The sequence below is a fragment of the Cucurbita maxima genome, unplaced genomic scaffold (genome assembly GCF_002738345.1).
Source record: "Cucurbita maxima cultivar Rimu unplaced genomic scaffold, Cmax_1.0 Cma_Scf00011, whole genome shotgun sequence".
Taxonomy (NCBI): domain Eukaryota; kingdom Viridiplantae; phylum Streptophyta; class Magnoliopsida; order Cucurbitales; family Cucurbitaceae; genus Cucurbita; species Cucurbita maxima.
Genome location: NW_019272027.1, coordinates 1,551,241 through 1,571,045, shown reverse-complemented (window position 1 = coordinate 1,571,045; position 19,805 = coordinate 1,551,241). Strand labels below are relative to the sequence as shown.

General features: G+C 38.7%; 2 protein-coding genes across 2 annotated transcripts; both read left to right on the top strand.

The window, feature by feature from the left end:
• The first annotated feature begins 3,379 nt into the window (after positions 1-3,379).
• On the top strand, positions 3,380-4,846 carry LOC111486005 (putative UDP-glucose glucosyltransferase). The gene has a single exon (XM_023132993.1). The coding sequence runs from the start codon at positions 3,380-3,382 to the stop codon at positions 4,814-4,816; it is 1,437 nt and encodes a 478-aa protein (XP_022988761.1). The 3' UTR covers positions 4,817-4,846.
• A 12,325-nt stretch (positions 4,847-17,171) lies between these two features.
• On the top strand, positions 17,172-19,605 carry LOC111486011 (gallate 1-beta-glucosyltransferase-like). The gene is made up of 2 exons (XM_023132999.1): positions 17,172-18,181; positions 18,981-19,605. The coding sequence occupies exons 1-2, from the start codon at positions 17,198-17,200 to the stop codon at positions 19,401-19,403; spliced, it is 1,407 nt and encodes a 468-aa protein (XP_022988767.1). The 5' UTR covers positions 17,172-17,197; the 3' UTR covers positions 19,404-19,605.
• Positions 19,606-19,805: the final 200 nt, after the last annotated feature.

The window sequence follows — 19,805 nt, the reverse complement described above, 5'->3', positions numbered from 1 at the left end:
ACCTAGTCTAGAGAGAAGAACGTTCAAACACCATGTTATTAAGTTCCACGTACAAATGCGATTGACATACTTGACAAGCCACTCAAATAAAGTTAGAGCCTTGTAGACAATGTGATCTGGAACTCCTTTGAGTGGTAGTAGTGATCTTTGCTTGCAGGCAGGATAAGACCAACATAATACATAGTATGTACATACTATGTCTTAGTAGATACTTGGACATAAAGACTTTAACTACTGATAATAGGAAGCATCCCAAAGCTTAATGAAAGCTAGCAATCATAGAAAGGGATTATAGTAAGTTCTCTAGAATTCCGTCCAAGAACTTTAGAGGCTTAAGTGCTCGCAAGAGCCAATGATTAGATATCACTATGAGAGGAAGCGTTACTAGATCATCTATAAGCACATTAAGAGAGATAGCCTAGATAAATGCATCGGACTTTAGCAGTGATTATCTACTCCGAAATAGTAGTATTTAACTATGAGTGTTGGTGCTCAAGAGAACTACACGACAACGCCTCACGCTATAACAAGGGCCTAAGGGTCTTGGCAAGGCAAGGCCAGGTTACCTTTGAGTAAGGATTAAAGAGAGGACATAAGGAAAACTACTTTAAGAAGGCACTCCAATAGGAACAAGCCACATATTAGAAGTAAAATGTGTCACTGTCCTACATCTTCAATGATGCGGCGTCATAATCTTGACATGCTCATGACAAGTTTAACGGGAACTCAAGTCTCATTCGTATTTTTTACCCACCTTCGTGGTTTCGCCAGACCTTAGGTGAGGTTCTCCTATGCCAACTAGACACAACTTGTGTGAAATTTAAGCTTGTTTGGTCACACACGCTGCCTGTGCGTGCATGTTCAATGGTCTGCAGCTCTAGCTTAATTGCATTTACACTAGGACAAGTCATTCGACTCAATCTTGTCTTTACTCTAGGTAAAAGTCTCTCATGTGCAATGTCGCATTTCAATCATCATCTTGGTTCCCAACAACACGACCATGCGTCGTAATGCCATCCCTAGTCTCGAGAAAGTTCAACCATCTTGGCTTGCTCTAACATGTTTATCGAGACCAACCCATGTGTCGCTCATCTAGTCGATACACCCCAAACATCCATCCATCTAGGTTTTCAATGTGGCGTAAACTCTCTCATGTCATGTCATGTCATTTACGAATTTCGTACTAGATAGCGGGTGCATATACCAACCTCCAATACATGGGCTGGGGTGCAATGCTATCACACCCGTGTCATCCACACTTTCCTTGAAAGGCTAATTTCAAAGGAAGACAATCGATACTCCATGTCTCCCCCTATAGTACATTTTAAGGCATTTCAAATCTTTCTGGAGTACACTTATTTTAGTGAACGGTCATATAATCTCGTGGAGCGTACATCGGATATTCGATTGACACTAAATTTGGTGAGCTTTCATCATCATATAGACGAGCTTAGCTCTAGATCTGCATGTCGAAACTCATATCGAAACTCTGAGTTTTGAGGTTATAGCTCGGAGCCCTACCCAACCCTCTCTGAACTTGTCTTAGACACACTTGTCGCCTTGTTCTTTTCAACCTTGCTTATGCCTCAGTTTTGCTTTAATAGATATTCTTGGTGTGTTGGATGATTCATCTTCTTTCTTGGTCGCATCATGATGCTTGTCTGTCTAGACCTTCACATGGTCAGATGGGCGCCACTTGAGGATCGCCACCTTGTTGATCTACGTGTGGGGGTTACAACCTATTGTCTTTATAGTGAGGTTGTGACACACCACATGTCTCCCTCCCTAGACACGTGATGTACTCACACATGTGGCCTGTGCGTGGGAGATTATCCTGGCACATGGATGTGCATGTGAAGCATGTGAGTACTGTTTTTTTTTTTTCGTCATTCAGTTGTTTTTTGTCTCGATTTTGATTATAATCCTATTTTGATTCAATTTTGGACCTAATAGAGACACTTATGAAATTTTTGAGCTCCTAACACCTGAAAAAGCTAGCTCGAGAAGGCACTCATCTTCCGTCACACAAACTTTAGGCACGCCATACTTGTAGGGATCATTAAGACGTGCTAGCATGCGAGCATTCCTTACCTTAGAGAAAGTGTATGTTAAGGGCTTCGTAAAGGCATTTTTGGAAGAGTATATACTATATGTATGCTATGAAAAATTACCTTTATGCCCCTAGGCTAAATTTTTTTTTTAGAAGCATGCTATTGTATGTTTTATGCAAAGCTAGAAAGAGAATATGCATAACTAGAACACCAATCAGAAAATATGGATGAATATGTTATGCAAGACGTAAGAAATTACTAAAATGTCCCTAAGATGGATTTGTGATAAATGTTGTTTTATAGTTTTTTCGCTGTGTTAGAAAGGAAGATGGACTATTGTGATCAGTGCTCCAAGTGATTGATGGATGTTATCTTCTATTAATTTTATTTGCTTGTATGTTTGCATGATATAATATGTTTAGCTCCAATTTTTTGATTGTGTGTTTCACTATCGAGTAAATTTATCTTCATAGAGCTAGAATTAGGGTGCAAGAGTTAGGTTGACTAGACAACAACCTAGGTCAAGATACAGGCATATTAAGCCGTGTAGGATCGTGAGCGACGATCATAAGTTCTCCAATTGTAAAGCTAAGCCCACAACCCTAACCGCTCACATATCCCTCTCTTTCTCTCTATGCACGCAACCTGATGACCCAAATTGCTACATGACCAAAATTTTCATGTATTATTATTATTATTATTTGAAATTTCGAAGTTACAATTATAATTTAATTATTAAACATATTGAGCGAATATCATCTCATAAGGGAGATTGTGCAACGAGAAGGTGTGATCGTCACACAAATAGCTTCAGAGCACAACATTGCTAATCCATTTACAAAGCCTCTCACGGCTAAAGTGTTTGAAGGGCACCTAGTGAGTCTAGGACTACGAATTATGTAATCTAGGGCAAGTGGGAGAAAAGACATGAGTATGTGATGCCCTAGTTTATTGTATTTATGTTTTTCTCTCTACTTAACGTGACAAACTGCCAATATAGTAAATTTTCATGTATTATTATTATTATTATTTGAAATTTCGAAGTTACAATTATAATTTATGCCCATCAAACTAAACTTCCATTTCCACGAGGTATCTAAATAGGACAAGAAACATGGTGGTCGTGGATGTCCTCATCTCTATGAAGAAATAATTTGCTCTCCTTTAGGAACACCCTATCCATTTTTTTATCCATTTCCGGATGTTTTTCAATGATCAAGATTCCGGTATTAAAATAATTAATATTTTTTTATCCAATTCTGCAGAGTTTTTCAACCATCGAATATATAATACCCATTTCTAGGTATCCGCATCCCTCAAAATCAGCCATGACTAACTCTCAAGAAGCTCCTTGCCATGTCTTCCTTGTATGCTATCCCGGCCAAGGGCACATCAACCCCACTCTCAGACTTGCCAAGAAACTCGCCGCCGAGGGCCTTCTCGTCACCATTTCCACGGCAGTGCATTTCGGCAAAACACTCCAGAAAGCTGGAAGTATCGGCGCCGGCGACTGTCCCACTCCGGTCGGCAATGGGTTCATCAGATTTGAATTCTTCGAAGATGGCCTCCAAGAGATCAATCCCAAGGATATGAACTTGAACCGCTACAACAACCAGCTCGAGCTCTCCGGCCGGCCGTCGCTCACCGGCCTGATCAAGAACCAAACAGCCGAAAACCGCCCTGTTTCTTGCCTGATCGTGAACCCCTTTTTTCCATGGACATGCGAAGTTGCTAAGGAGCTCGAAATCCCCTGTGCCGTTCTTTGGGTTCAATCATGCGCTGTGTTCTCAATTTACTATCACTGTTTCCACAAATCCGTCCCGTTCCCTTCTGAATCGGAACCCAAAATCGACGTTCAGCTCCCAAGTTTGCCACTTTTGAAGAACGACGAAATCCCAAGCTTCTTGCATCCAAATAACATTTATGGCGTTTTGGGGAAAGTTCTGTTATCCCAATTCAGTAAATTATCAATACCCTTTTGTATTTTGATGGATACTTTCGATGAACTCGAGAAAGATATCATCAATTACATGTCTAAAATCATTCCTTTGAAACCCATTGGCCCATTGTTCTTAAACCCACAAAATGTGGAAACAGAGGTCTCCGTCGACTGCTTAAAAGCAGAGGATTGTATGGAGTGGCTGAATTCAAAGCCCCCACAATCCGTTGTGTACGTTTCATTTGGAAGCATCGTTTATTTGAAACAAGAGCAAATAGACGAGCTCGCTTACGGGCTGTGCAATTCAGGGTTCTCATTCTTATGGGTTATGAAGCCGCCCAATGAAGCTTTAGGGTTAAAGGGCCATGTTTTGCCAGAAGGGGTGATGGAGAAAGCAGGGGAGAGGGGAAAAGTGGTGCAATGGAGTTCCCAAGAGAGGGTTTTGTCGCATGAATCTGTTGGGTGCTTTATGACGCATTGTGGGTGGAATTCGTCGGTGGAAGCCATCGGCAACGGCGTGCCGGTGGTGGCGTTTCCGCAGTGGGGGGATCAGGTGACCAATGCTAAGTTTTTGGTGGAGGATTATGGAGTTGGGGTGAGGCTGTCGCGTGGTGCAGAGGCAAATGAGTTGATTTCAAGGGATGAGATTGTGAGATGCATATCGGAGGTGATGACCCGCGAGAGCAGCGGAGGAGAATTCAGGCGGAATGCTTTGAAATTGAAGCAGGCAGCGGCGGCGGCCGTGGTAGACGGCGGAGCCTCCCACCAGAACATCCAAGAGTTTATTGATGAGATTAAGAAGAGATGTGTGAGCGGCAACGTTTAGTACAAAGAGTTCTGTCAGAAATTGATGGAATTTGGCATCAAATACAATAAATATTAATACTATTTTAAGAAAAATTAAGATAAACAGAAAATATGGTTCTATTATATATAAATAGTTTTTTTTTAATTAAAAAAAAAAAAACTACAATATATTAATGTGAAAATTTTCATACAAAATATTATTAAAAAAAAAAACTTGAATCTATACTTATTTGAAAAAGGTAAAAATAATTCAAATGGGTATAAAAGTTCATTCGTCTCTCGATTCTTTATTAGTCCAATATCTCAGATCTAACTCAAATTTCTTCTAAATCCATCTTTTATAATAGGCATTGTATTAGGATTTTTTTTTTTAATGTTCATTTACTCCTCCATGGAGATCTATTTTTATCTCGGGATGTTATGGAGTTTTTTGGATATTTTGATTAACTATAGCTAACCGTCAAGGATATTCATGGTCCTACCTAAACCATTTTAAGTTTTCAACCTTCAATAAATGAAAAGTGCGATAGTAATATTCTAACTTTATTGTTTAGTCAAACAACAGTACGGCAATGATAATTATGAATGAATTATTATTTAAATTAGTATGAGTGGAAGGATTCTAAATTTGTAAAGAGTTCTTTGACAAACAAAATAGTGGAAGTTTTGATATTAGTTTAGTTTTTGTTTTTTTTTTATTTTTTTTATTTTTTTTATTTTTTTGAATTCCAAGAACTATTCCCCTACAAATTTTTTTATACCATTAAGTAAACAAATGCTTAAGGTGTTGAATTAGGTTAGTATGTTACAAGTTTCGTTAATTCGGTTTGTTTGAATGATTATTCATTGATTTGTGTTTGTAAACTTTTAATATATTTTTATTTAAGATTGTATTGAATGATTTTGTACCGTAGATAAATAAAAGTTTTTTTTTTAAAAAAAATTGAACAATCCATCAACTCAACCCGAGAATAGAGGGTTAAATCATGAAACAATTTCGGGTTGGGTTAGGTTATGAATCCAACCAACCCAAACTCTTGGATTGGTCCAAAAAAATTTCTTAACTTAACCCAACCTAACTTATGTACACCTCTATTCGTGACAGGGCAGCTTTAGAACGCTCCCCCACCTTAACCAGCAACCTAAGAACACCTAGGAAAAGAAATAGAAAAGGGTAAAGTATAAAAATATCTAGTAAATAACCTACTTGTAGGCTCTTATCGCATCCTTAACCTAATAGGTGTCCACGAACTTTTCTCTTGGCTCTAGAAAATTCGTGCCTAGCTCTACTGCAATTTGAGCATCTGGGGAGGCCTTAAAGTTTCAAGCGATTCTCTGATCTGACTCTTACCCCTTGGGGCCTAACTGTACTTAGACTCTAGTAACTTGCTTTGCATTGAATGATCAACATCTTGGGTTGAGGCACGACCTCATCACGTATCATAGGATAGTATGATGTCTCTTTTTGAATATTTTTGTGTAAGGTTATACGACCCTTCAAAAGAAACTACCATAAAGTAAAAAAAATTATCAATCACTCCGCACAAATTACAACCCTTTCTAACACAATAGGAAGCATTAAAATAACATATATTATAAAAATCTCAACATTCTTGTAAGTTTTGATAACATACAATGTATTCTTATCCAAAATTTCCGTTCAAAAGTCCTAATTATTCATATTCTAACCACTTAAAACAAGGTATGCTTGCATGCTAGAATGTCCTAACAATCCCTACAAGTAGTACTTGAAAAAATTCAAATGGCTACTTATATGGATGAAGCCAGACTTTTCGAGCTAGTTTTTTCATGTGTTAGGGGCTACAATTTTTTTGAAAATTCACTGGTAACATCTAATTCAAGCCGAATTAAGGTCAGTATCGAAACTAGAGTGAAAAACAGTTGAATGGATGTCAAACAAGACAAGAAGGAGAACTCAGGAGCACTCACGAGCAAATGGAGAGTCTCTCACACACACAACTATGCACAAGCACTCGCATGTTTGGGAGGGTGTATGTTCACTCCTTGTCCGACATGTGGTGTGTACAGACAAGCGCACCTGGGACGGGTTGGATTAGGAAGCCAGTTTAGGTTCATGTTATCAAATCGAATTGCTTCGCGAATCTCAGTTTGGGTGGCCAACCTTTTGTCATACGCGTTCTTTCGCCCTATGTCCAACACAAGTTCTCGCCTGTACCAACCGCATTCCACCTCTTGCCATTTGACATGTATATGTGCATCATTTTCAACCTAGATTCATCACAATTTTCGTAGTTTTTCCTATATTCTTCTGTATTTTTTAATCTTTTTCTACGTAACTCTAATCAACTTGGTTCCTTCACCAAAGTTGTAGAGTTTTAATCAATTTTTCTATCTAAATTATTTTCATTCCATTTCATCAATTATCGAGAGATATAAACACATATGAAATTCTCCTTATCGTGTCTTGATGTTTACTGGAACTCTGCTTTTTAGTCCAAATCGACTCAACATTTCTTCATGAATGTTATGCAAAATCCCCTCACGAACAACATACAAATTTTAAAATTTAAGTCTTTCAAAGTCTCATAGATACGAATTTTTTGCTTTGACTCAAGTATATGTGCATAATTTTAATTCTTGTTTAGACTCGAGTTTTACAGAAACATAGCATTTAAGATAGTCATGAATCCCAACATACTCACAATTCAATCTCACTCATATTACCTTACAAGCTACCTACTGGTTTAAATCGCATAAGTTCTTTACCAAAAAAATTAGAATTGATATTGAAGTTGTCAAACGTGTAAAAATGGACTAGTGGATGATCCCATGTGCACACACCTCAGCCACTCGTGGGTCCCTAAACCCTAATTCCAGTTATCTCTATTTTCTCCCAATATCATTAAGCATTTATTTTGCCGTTTACCATAAGAATTTAACGTTTAAAGTTGTGATATCTCATATTGGTTAGGGAAGAGAATGAAATACCATTGATAAGGGGTGGAAACCTTTTCCTATCAAAAGCTTTTTAAAACCTTGCAGAAAAGCCCAATAGAAAAAACTCAAAGAAAACAATATCGAACTAATCACACTCACAAGGGCTAATCACACACCCAACACGTGGAATTGTGAGATCCAAGCTTCCAAGCATTTGCTGTCATTTCATGTGTTGTTTTTATTGGCATGTTACAATCTAGCTGGCAGCTGGAAGATGTTAAATGGTGGGTTCACCGAAACTTCATTTTGGACTCTTTCGAACGTAAAATAATATTTAAAATACGTGTCGCCGTCAACCTCACAATTTTAAAACATGTATACTATAGAGAGTGTCTAGTCCTAATCCAATTAGTATCTTGCACCATCCAGTGACCGACTCTAATATCATTTGTAATAGTCTAAGCTTAACGCTAGTAGATATTGTTCGCTTTAACTTAGTACGTATCGTCGTCAGTCTCACAGTTTTAAAACATGGTTATTATGGAGAGGTTTTCACACCCCTCCAATAAATGTTTGGTTTCCCCTCCAACTACTACAAGATCTCACACTTTTTTTTCCTAAATTTAATCTAAAAAAAAAATGTCAGATAAATAGTCAATTTCTAAAGTCTAATATTTTTTATTCCTAGATTTAAAAAAAATTGTTTGATTTTAATCATTACGATTCGAGATATGTTAGCGAAGAAAATATGGAGTAAGATGATACTCACTTTTGTTCTATGTTCATAAAATAAGTGTTAATTTATTTTTAAATATTTAATTAAAATATGTAAGTTAAAAACTATTTTAAAATGTGGTTGAAGAATAAATAATAAAAAAGTTATCATAAAATAAAAATTAAAAAATATAATATAGATATATAATTATATCGTAAGTAAAAATATATATTTAAAAAATATCAATAAATTTAGATGGATTGGATTTAACCTGAACTAATCTAATTTATTTATTTTTTACTTATTTTAATTTCAATTATACACTGTATTCACGTAAATTAAACAGATAATAGAATCTAATAAATAATTATTATTTTTTTTATTAATTTGAGTAATTTTTCATTTTCTCGTTGTTCTCTATTTTTTATTTATTTAGTAAAAAATACTATTTTTATAGGGTTTATTTAGAAAACTTTTTTCAAGTGGAAAAAATGGGTTAATATCACCTCCTCAAGTTTAACATTTTGCTTCCTAATAAAAATATTTTCGATTATTTATTTGTTAATAATGTAAAAACAACAACGTAGTGACACAATCGCACTTTTGAAGGCAGCGGATTAGCGATTGTGCAGCACTCACTTTCCAAAGACAAGTGAGCTAAGCCAATTTGTTCTTGTATCGCCTACGACCAAGCGACGTATGATCGAGCCTCTAGTCTCGATTTTAAAAGAAGGTTTTAGAAAACGAGGGTAGAGAAAGGTTTTTAGAAAGAGAGATTTTTGAAAGAGATGTTATATAAGCAAGCAAGAGAGAGATAACAACGACTTAGCATATATAACCTTGGGTAGGGAGAAGTTGACAACTAGTCATATCCCTCTATAGTTCTGAGCCATTTCATGTTTGGCAAGCCTAGACATGATATTTTTGAGGCGTCATACGCCCTAGAACGTCCCAATGAATCTGCCATCCCTATTATTGATGATGCTCGACGGAATGCCCCATAACTTTACAATGTGTTTGAAAAATAGTTGGGCTGTGAGTTCGGCCGAGCATAATTTGGAAGTGGGGATGAACGTCACATATTTTGAGAATCGGTCTATGATAACCAAGATAGCGTCATATTCCCCGACTTTTGGGAGGTGTGTTATGAAGTCCAGAGATACACTTTCCCAGAGTCTTGTCGGCACAGGTAGAGGTTCCAAGAGTCTTGAGACTTTGGCTTTCTTGACTTTGTCCTGTTGACAGATGAGACACGTCTTGGTGTATTGCATGATGTCGTCTCGCATGTTTGGCCAGAAGTACTCCTTTTTTATTAGGGCGTATGTTCTTTGCCACCCAGGGTGTCCGGCCCATAAGGTATCATGACATTCCTGAATGAGCTTCTTCCTCAGTTCTCCCGTTCTTGGGACATACAATCTGTTTCCTTTTGTCATCAGAAGGTCTCCCTCAACCCAAAACTGTCGTGTTTTCCCAGCTTTAGCTAGTTCGACGACGGCTTTGGCCGATGGGTCTTTGTGTAAATGTTCCTTGATGATGTCACGCATCGATCCATCGATCTTACTTGAGTGAATATGGGCTAACATGCACAGGGCCGCATGTTCGCCCTTCCGACTCAGTGTGTCGGCTGCTTAATTACTCTTTCCTGCTTTGTGTTCAAACTTGAAGTCGAATTCGGCCAACGACTCCTGCCACCTGGCTTGTTTTGCCGTCAATTTTGGTTGATCAAAGAAGTGGCAAATGGGGTTGTTATCTGTCTTCACTACGAACTGTGATCCCAAGAGATACTGTCTCTAGACTCGAAGGCAATGGACTACAGCCAGCATTTCTTTCTCGGAGACAGTGTATCTACGTTCGGCGTCATTGAGCTTTCGACTTTCGTAAGCGATGGGGTGGCCTTCCTGAATAAGGACCCCACCTAGAGCAAAGTCGGAAGCATCTGTTTCTATTTCAAATGGCTTTGTAACATCTACCAATCCGAGGACAGGACCCCTCGTCATGGTTGTTTTCAGATCTTCAAAGGCCATTTAACAATCATTTGACCACGACCAAGGGTGGTCTTTCTTCAACAGCTCTGTCAATGGGGCGGCTCGTCGTGAAAACCCTTCGACGAACCGTCTATAGTAGTTGGCTAATCCTAAGAAGGACTGCACATCGGATACGGAAGTAGAAACCTTCCATTCTTGGATAGCTTTTATCTTATCGGTATCCATACTAATCTGTCCACATTTGACGACATGTCCAAGGAAGTTGATGCATGTTTGTGCGAATGCACATTTCTCTTTCTTGACATACAGTTGGTTCTGTCGTAGCTTGTCGAACACCAGCTTCAAATGCACTTTGTGTTCCTCTAGGGTTGTGCTGTAAACCACTATGTCGTCGAGGTATACTATGACGTACTGATCCAAGTATTCGTAGAAAACTTGGTTCATCAACGTGCAGAAAATAGCTGGGGCGTTTGTCAAGCCAAAGGGCATTACTAGGAATTCGAAGGCCCCATATCTTGTTATGCACGTCGTCTTAGGCTCGTCTCCTTCGGCAATACGTATTTGGTAATACCCTGATCGTAAGTCCAACTTTGTGAAGTACTTGACCCCGTGAAGTTGGTCGACCAAGTCGGATATTATCGACAGCAGATATTTGTTGCGTACCGTCACCTTGTTTAAGGCTCTATAGTCTATGCACAGACGCAACGTCCCATCCTTCTTCTTTTGGAACAGTACGAGGGCTTCGTAGAGTGCCTTTGTCGGGCGGATGAATCCCACCTTCAGTAACTCATTCAGTTGCTTCCTTAATTTGGCTAGCTCGAGCGGAGCCATCTAGTATGCGTTCTTCGCTGACGGTTTAACCCCGGGGATGAGTTCAATTTCGTGATCAATGCCTCGACGAGGTGGTAATGTTTGGGGTAAGCTCTATGGCATTATGTCAGCATAGCTGTTTAGTACCTCCTTGATTTCACTTGGGACAGTTTCTTCGGTGGTCGCTACTTCCATCAGTGGTATGGCCATAAATGTAGGTTTCTCTCGTGCGAGTCTCCTTTTCAATTGTATGGCCGAGATCATTCGAAGATTACCTGGTTGCTTGATGCTTGCAGGTATTACTGTGGGGTTGCGGTCGGTGATCACCAAGCATTTTGCTAGCGGCATTGGGATAACTTTGTGTTCTAGGAGGAACTCCATCCCAAGTACCACGTCAAAGTCGTCCATGCGAGCTACGACAAGATCTAGCTCTCCTGTCCAATCCCCTATTTTGAAGGGGACTCTTTTGGAAACTCCCACAATAGGCAAGGCCTCAGAGTTGACCACTTTCATTTTCCCCGGGTCCTTTCCTATGGTGAGTCCCAATCTTCGGGCTTCTTGATCGGCGATGAAGTTGTGGGTCGCTCCTGAATCTATCAGAGTGCTCCTGCTCGGTCGAGAATTTATTGTCGCATCTGAACATGAGCTCTTTCTCTACTATCTCCTTCAGTTCGACCTTCCGTTGGAGGGCTGACAAGAATTTAAGCGTGCCTATTCGGGGATTGTATTGATCTTCTTTCTTGTCTAGCATAGTCTCGACCCTTGCGTCATTGCTCTCTTGAATGGATACTTGGAGCGCAATGAGAGATGCCCGATGAGGACAGTAAGATACTTTGTGGGGACCATTACACAGCATGCATTGTAAAGGTGTCGTCGGGTGGTTCCTTTGATGGTAAGGTCCTCGAGATGTCCCCGCTTGGTTGTTCTGAGGAGGTCTATCCGTCCATCTGCTTGGTCTGTCGTTACCTCCGTTCGGTCTGTTGGGGCTTCCATTTCGATGACTTGGTGGCTTGTATGTCTTGCCCCCAGTGTTTAGGGCTGGTGTCATTCTTCTTTGGGATCCCGCTTCGTTCCCACAGTCTAGGAGTCCCTCGGCACAAGCCATTGCGGCAGCTAGGATTTGGACCTTGTTCTCGTGTAACTTTGTTTTGGCCCACGGCTATAACCCATTTATAAAGAAGAACACCTTGTCCTTCTCTGATGTGCCCCTGATATCTAACATCAGGGTTGAGAACTGTCTGACATAGTCTCGTATGCCACTAGTATGTTTCAGGGCTACTAGCTTTTCCATTGCTATATGTTCTGCGTTTTCGGGGAGGAATTGGTCCCTCAACTCTTTCTTGAGGTTCTCCCACGAGTCAATGGTGCACAATTCGTCCTCAATGTCTTGCACCTTCGTACGCCACCACAGTTTGGCGTCGTCTATGAGATACATCGAGGCTACGGTCACCTTCTTGTCATCGGTACAAGCTGTTGTGGCTTTGAAGTACTGTTCGACATCAAAGATGAAGTTTTCCAACTCTTTGGCGTCCCAATTCCCTTTGAAGGCTCTAAGATCTGGGAATCTTAGTTTGTTGGACCCTGCATTAGTTTGCCTAGCCGTGACGTTCTCCACGGCTTTCATGGTCACTTCAATTCGAGTGCCCATGGAGGCCATCCTTTCTTGGATGTCGTCGATTGTTGTTCTGAATTCATCAGCTAATCCATTAAACAAGCTCATCATTGTATTTTGTAGCACGTCGAACTCTTCGTCACGTCCCTCCTTGTGCGCGACAGAGCCATCCAGACTGCCATACGGTTTTGGGCTGCTCGTAGGAGCAACTCTTTCTTCGAGCGAGGTCACTCGAAACATCAATTTTGTGATTGGCAACCCATCCAAGCGGTTGTCCAATGCGTCGATTTCTACAACTTTCTCACTCAATTCGGTCACCCGTGCTTCCAGGAAGCGAAGGGTGTCAGAGACTTCTTTGAGGAACAGCATTTCCTCCTCTATTAGCGTAAGCCGGTTGGCTTGTGCTTTGGGTGTCGACTTTTTCGCCGACATGGTTTCGGTCTTTACTGTGTCACGAAGCTAACAAAGCTCTGATACCACTTGACACAATCGCACTTTTGAAGGCAGAGGACTAGCGATTGTGCGGCACTCATTTTCCAACGACAAGTGAGCTAAGCCAATTTGTTCTTGCGTCGCCTACGGCCAAGCAACGTATGATCGAGCCTCTAGCCTCGATTTTAAAAGAAAGTTTTAGAAAACGAGGGTAGAGAGAGGTTTTTAGAAAGAGAGATTTTTGAAAGAGACGTTATATAAGCAAGAGAGAGATAACAACGGCTTAGCATATATAACCTTGGGTAGGAAGAAGTTGACAACTAGTCATATCCCCCTATAGTACATTCTGAGGCATTTCAAGTCTGGCAGGCCTAGACATGATATTTTTGAGGCGTCATACGCCCTAGAACTACAGAAGTAAAAACACTAGAATGAAAAGACATGACAAGGGTTTGGCTTGCCATGGGCAACACGATTATTTATTTGTTAATAATGTAAAAACGACAACGTAGCACTCATGTTTCACGTGCTGCGGCCTAGGGACAAGGAAATTAAAATCCACTGCGTTCCCGCACACGGAAAAGAATGGTCCTCCATAATCACATGTCACTCATTTCAGTTCAATGGACGAAAAATACAAAAATGTTCATCGATGGTGGAGGCTATTTGTTGGGAATGAGTCTTTCCTCTAGTAGCAGAAGAATTGGAATTGATACCATTTTATTTAGAATTAAACCAAACTAAAAATTATTGAAGAAACCTATAGAAGAAGAATTTGGTGTTGAAGATAGTTCATATCATACCATTTTTTAGGATGTATATTTATTTAGGAACGTTCGGACCACTGTGGTAGTGAAAGATATGACTCCTGAGGAAGCTTGGAGTGGTGTAAAACCTAATGTTGATTATTTTTTAGTTTTTTAATGCATTGACCATGTTCATGTATCATACGTTAAGATAAAGAAGTTAGATGATAAAAGTTTTCAGTGTGTACTGTGCTGCTAGGAATTAGTGAAAAGTCTAAATCATATCGACTCTATTATCCAGCGCCCAAGAAGATAGTTGTAAGTAGATGCGTGATTTTTGAAGAAAATAAGTGTTGGAATTGGGGGGAAAAGTAATGATGGAGCTAGACTTGATACCTTCGAATGGGAAGATAGTAATATAGAAGGAAGCGAACATGACCAAAGTGAGGAAGAATCTGAAGAGGAGGTGATAGTAGAGAAGAAGGGGAAGTTAGTATATCTTCCAATGAGTCATCTGAATCAAATTATTCAACATCTGAAGAAAGCACACCCGAAGTGAGGAGCAGAAGAGCGCTATTATGGATGGAAATTTATATGAGCGGGAGAATTTATTTTTGAAGAAGCTGAGCACAACAATTTAGTTCTATTAACCTCAACTACAAATTCGACTACCTTTGAAGAAGTTGTTCAAAGTTCAAAATGGAGAGCTACAATGGACTTGGAGACAGAAGCCATCGAACGGAAAAGAGACTTGGGGGAATTGACAGATTTGGAATGAAGAAGATTAGAGTAAAGTTGCTTTTCAAAACCAAACTGAACGAAAATGGCGAAGTTGACAATTATAAGGCTAGGTTTGTAGTAAAAGGTTATGCACAACAACATAGTATAGACTATACCGAGATGTTTGCACCTATGGCTAGGTGGGATACTATGTTGAGGATTGTTGAGAGGGAGTCTCACATTGGCTAATTTAGAGGATGATCATGAGTTTACAAGTAAGGAATACATCTTCATTGGTACGAGGCCTTCGGGGAAACCAAAAGCAAAATAATGAGAGCTTGTACTCAAAGTTGACAATATCATACCATTGAGGAGAGTCGTGATTCCTAACATACTATTCGAATGATAATTGCTTTAGCAGCTTTGATTAGTTCGAACATGAATCAGCTTGACGTGAAAAGTGTTTCTTATATGCAGGGTTAAAAGAAGTCATGTTTGTTGAGCAGCCACAAGGTTATGAGAAAAAAGATCAAGAATACAAGACATACAAATTGGAGAAGGCATTATATAGCCTTAAACAATTCCCACGTGCATGGTACAGTCGAATTGAAAACCACAAGGTTATGAGAAAAAAAGTCAAGAATACAAGATATACAAATTGAAGAAGACATTATATGACCTTAAACAAGCCCCACGTGTATGGTATAGTCGAATTGAACAACTCTGACCTTACTTTATTCATACAAATAGAACCTTGTTCCTGGGATTAGACTCGTTGAAGAAAGAGCTAAGCTCATTGCTAACATGTATAAATAATTGATTGGAAGCCTTATGTATCTCATTGCAACAAGATTGGATTTAAAACTTATAACTCCAACACAAAGTCAAAGCTTCCGGTATCTATTTTTTAAAGAAAATCCCAAATTCGAGATATAATATTTTATTTAAATTTCATATGATATTTCTCTCACGCACTAAATACATATTTTTATTTTATGTTTACTCCATCTAACCTATTAATATTAATTTGAAGTGTTCAAGTTAAATACATCTTCTCCCTTTATATTTAATATATCTAAATTTAAGTACTAAAAGTTTGTCTGTACTATAGGTACTATTAAATATCAATTTGAATACTTTACATTAAACATTTTTTATATATATATTTAATATATATAACTCTCACAAGTTTGAGTTCATAACTCAATTAAGAACGAATCGGATATGATCATTCTATGAAATATTAATGTTCTCAACTAATAAATTTATAAAAAGAGATTAAATATTTTATGATCCTAGTCTTAAACAAATTCATTAGATAGATAAGTCATTCACAATTACAAAATGATTCATATCAATAATGTTACTAAAATAAAATAGTTAACCTTTTCTTGGAGATTTTTATTTGAATATGATCATTCAATCGATACCTATTTTTTAACATTTAAAATTAATTTAAATCACGTCTTTAAAATAACAACCAATCAACTTTGTCACCGTCCTAATAAATATTTTATTAAATAATTCCAAGTTCAATGATCTTAATTGCTCAAAAATAAATAAAACTAAATTTTAAGATACAATGGCCAAATAGAGTTGAAAGCCAAAACCTACCCATTAAAACTTATAATATATTTCTATTTTATACCACTTTGATGTCTTTGTTTTCCTACCATATTTTATATATATATAAGATTAAATTAATAAAAATATTTTCTCTTTTGGACGTTGTTTTCCCCAGATCTAGGTTGTCTCGCACCTCTAGTTACCCCCTTCACAATGAATGCATCAATATGTTCATAAAACTTGAGAATAGAGTGGTTCAATGTTACTTGCCTCTTTGCGAGCATGGTTCTTTATTGAAACGTACAATAACAGGGTGTTGTTTAGCGAGCATGGTTCTTTATTGAAACGTACAATAACAGGGTGTTGTTTGGCTTACCTAAACGTTATGGATCGTTGATGAGTTCTTCTTTGGAGACTCGTCCTTCATATGGTGTAAACAGGAATTTCCAAATCTCACGGATAGTAATTTTTTGGATAACTATTCTTCTTCTTCTCTCAAATTCTCACTCTTTCTTTCCATGTGATTGGGTTATGGGAAGGGTTGATGTCTGTTTAGTGTGTCGTGAAAGTCGAGAGAAGTGTGATTTGGTTGAGAAGGCGAGAATTTCAGTGCCTGATAAATTAATTAATGGGTATATCTTTGAAAATGTCATGGAATATTAATTTATTAATGTGACGCCATTTGATTATCATTTGGTGAGATGAATTTTTATTAAAATTACGATTATGTATGATTGAGAATTAAGCATCTACCCCTTAAAAATATTTCATTATATTATTATTTTATTTTTGCTATTATTTTAGATTGAATTTTATAAATAAAATAATGTCTTTGTATTTGGCATTTACAACACATATGTAATTAATTACTCGATAGCCTTTTGGTGCAACCAAAATGAGTTCCAAAGCCTGTCTCCCCCATGTCTTCCTCGTCAGCTTCCCCGGCCAAGGCCACATCAACCCCATGCTCCGCCTCGGCAAAAAACTCGCCGCCGCGGGCCTCCTCGTCACCTTCTCCACCTCCGCCCAACTCGGGTCCCAGATGAAGAACGCCGGGAGCATCTCCGGCCACCCCACACGTCTCGGCGATGGCTTCCTCCGCTTCGAATTCTTCGACGACGGCCGCACCGACACCACCCCGACACTCACCTACGACAAATACATGGTGCAGCTCCAACGCCTAGGCGCCATCTCCCTCCGCCAAATATTAGAAAACCAAATGAAAGAAAACCGCCCGGTCTCTTGCGTTATTGGGAACCCTTTTGTGCCTTGGGTTATTGACTTGGCGGACAACCTCGGAATCTCCTCCGCCGTCTTTTGGGTCCAATCATGCTCTGTTTTTTCCGTTTACTATCACCACTTTCGTGGAGCTGTCCCTTTCCCTTCTCAAACCCAACCAAATCTCGACGTGAAATTACCCTTTTTGCCCCTTTTGAAGTCCGATGAAATCCCAAGCTTCTTGACTCCAAATGACTCTTATCAAGCTATTGGGAAGGACATTTTGAGGCAATTTTCGAATCTCTCCAAACCCTTTTGTATATTAATGGATACTTTTGAAGAGCTGGAGGCTGAGGTCATAAACGACATGTCGAAAAATTTTCCGATCAAGGCGGTGGGGCCTTTGTTTAAGATTTGTAGTGAAATGGAAACGAAGATTCGTGGAGATTGCATGAAAGCTGCTGATGAGTGTATTGAGTGGCTCGACTCGAAGCCTATCGGATCGGTGGTTTACGTGTCGTTTGGAAGTGTGGTGTATTTGAAACAAGACCAGATTGATGAGATTGCTTATGCACTTCATAGTTCGGGGTTTTCTTTCTTGTGGGTTTTGAAACCGCCTTACGTACATCTTGGAGCCAACCGCCATGTTCTTCCTCTTGAGGTTTGTAAATTTTAATGTTTTTGTTTATACTCTCAAATTAGCTCACCTTTAAATTTTAATCCTCTTACCTCTAAATTTTTTATTCTTTAAGATTCAATATTTCAAGCAAAATTTTGAATGATTCTAAACATCTAACTTAAACTCTATAAAATTCTAACAAAATTTAGCTCTTTTTACTTCATTTTTTAAGTTTATCTTACAAAAAGAATATACGTCACTTTATATAGTCTCAAAATAAACTTTAGACCTTCCATAAGACATTTCGAAAGTTTCGTAAACTTCTTATTTTATGATTTAACCTAAAAGTAAATAAAAAAATCTTAAAATTTAAAGCACATGAAACACCTTCTGGTTTTCAATTATGCATCATAAATTTGTAATCTAAAAATAAATGAAGTTTTACCTGAAGTATCTTGAAGTCATTGTTGTATAAATGAAGCTTGATTCTTCTTAAAATGGCATTAATTGCAACTTGGTTTAACTTGGCTGAAACTTTACTTCACTGAATGTAACTTAACTTTATCTTGTGGTAATTTGGACAACATTCTTCACGACTTTTTTGAAGTTCATATTGTATGATTGAGATGTCTTGGTTCATATCAACTTTAGTACAAAGAAACCCTCGTTTTAGTAATTTTTTTTTGTTCTACATGTTGGTGGACGATGATTCAAACTTCTGATCATTCTTATCAAAATTATATGCCTTTAGTATAGATATTAGGTATACTTAAGTTGACCAATACCTCCAATTAAAATTGCCATAAATTGAAGGTTTGCATTCACATTGGTTGGTATGTAGGTGGTGGAAGAGATGGGAGAGAGAGGGAAGGTGGTTGAATGGAGTCCACAAGAACAAGTGCTCTCACACCCATCATTGGCATGTTTCCTCACGCACTGCGGTTGGAACTCATCCGTGGAGGCCATGAGCTTAGGGGTCCCGATGGTCGCATTTCCCCAATGGGGGGATCAGGTCACCAATGCCAAGTTCCTTGTTGACGTCTTCGGCGTCGGCCTCCGCCTGTCCCGTGGCGCCAATGAAGACAGGCTGATACAAAGAGATGAGATTGAGAGGTGCCTGAGAGAAGCCATGGAAGGCCCAAGGGCGGTGGAGATTAGACAGAACGCTTTGAAGCAGCAAAAGGCGGCGGAGAAGGCGGTGGCTGACGGAGGCTCCTCCGATCGAAATATTAAGGACTTCATCGATGAGATTCGAAAACGGTGAGCTGGTCATTATTCCTTCCACTGCCTACAAAACTACAAATAATTTCTTGTATTAATAAATGGATATTATAATTTTATGGAAGATTATTCAAATGTTGGGATGCTACCTTCTCAATCACTGTATGGTGAAATTATAAATTGTTAGAGTTGTAATGCTGATATTAATTAGTGTCGTAATACACAACAAAAAAAATATTATGATACTCAATTGTTGTAGCGGAATTGGAAACAAGAACGATTGCACTCACCCACTTACAAACAGAAATCAAACAAAGAAATATAAAGATTTGCGTGATTCGGAGAGAAGAAATTTCCCTACGTCCACCCACAAGTGGTAGTCAATCACTATACCAAAGTGTTTACCGTGTGATATGGAATCAACTCAAGGAAAAGCTTTAATATC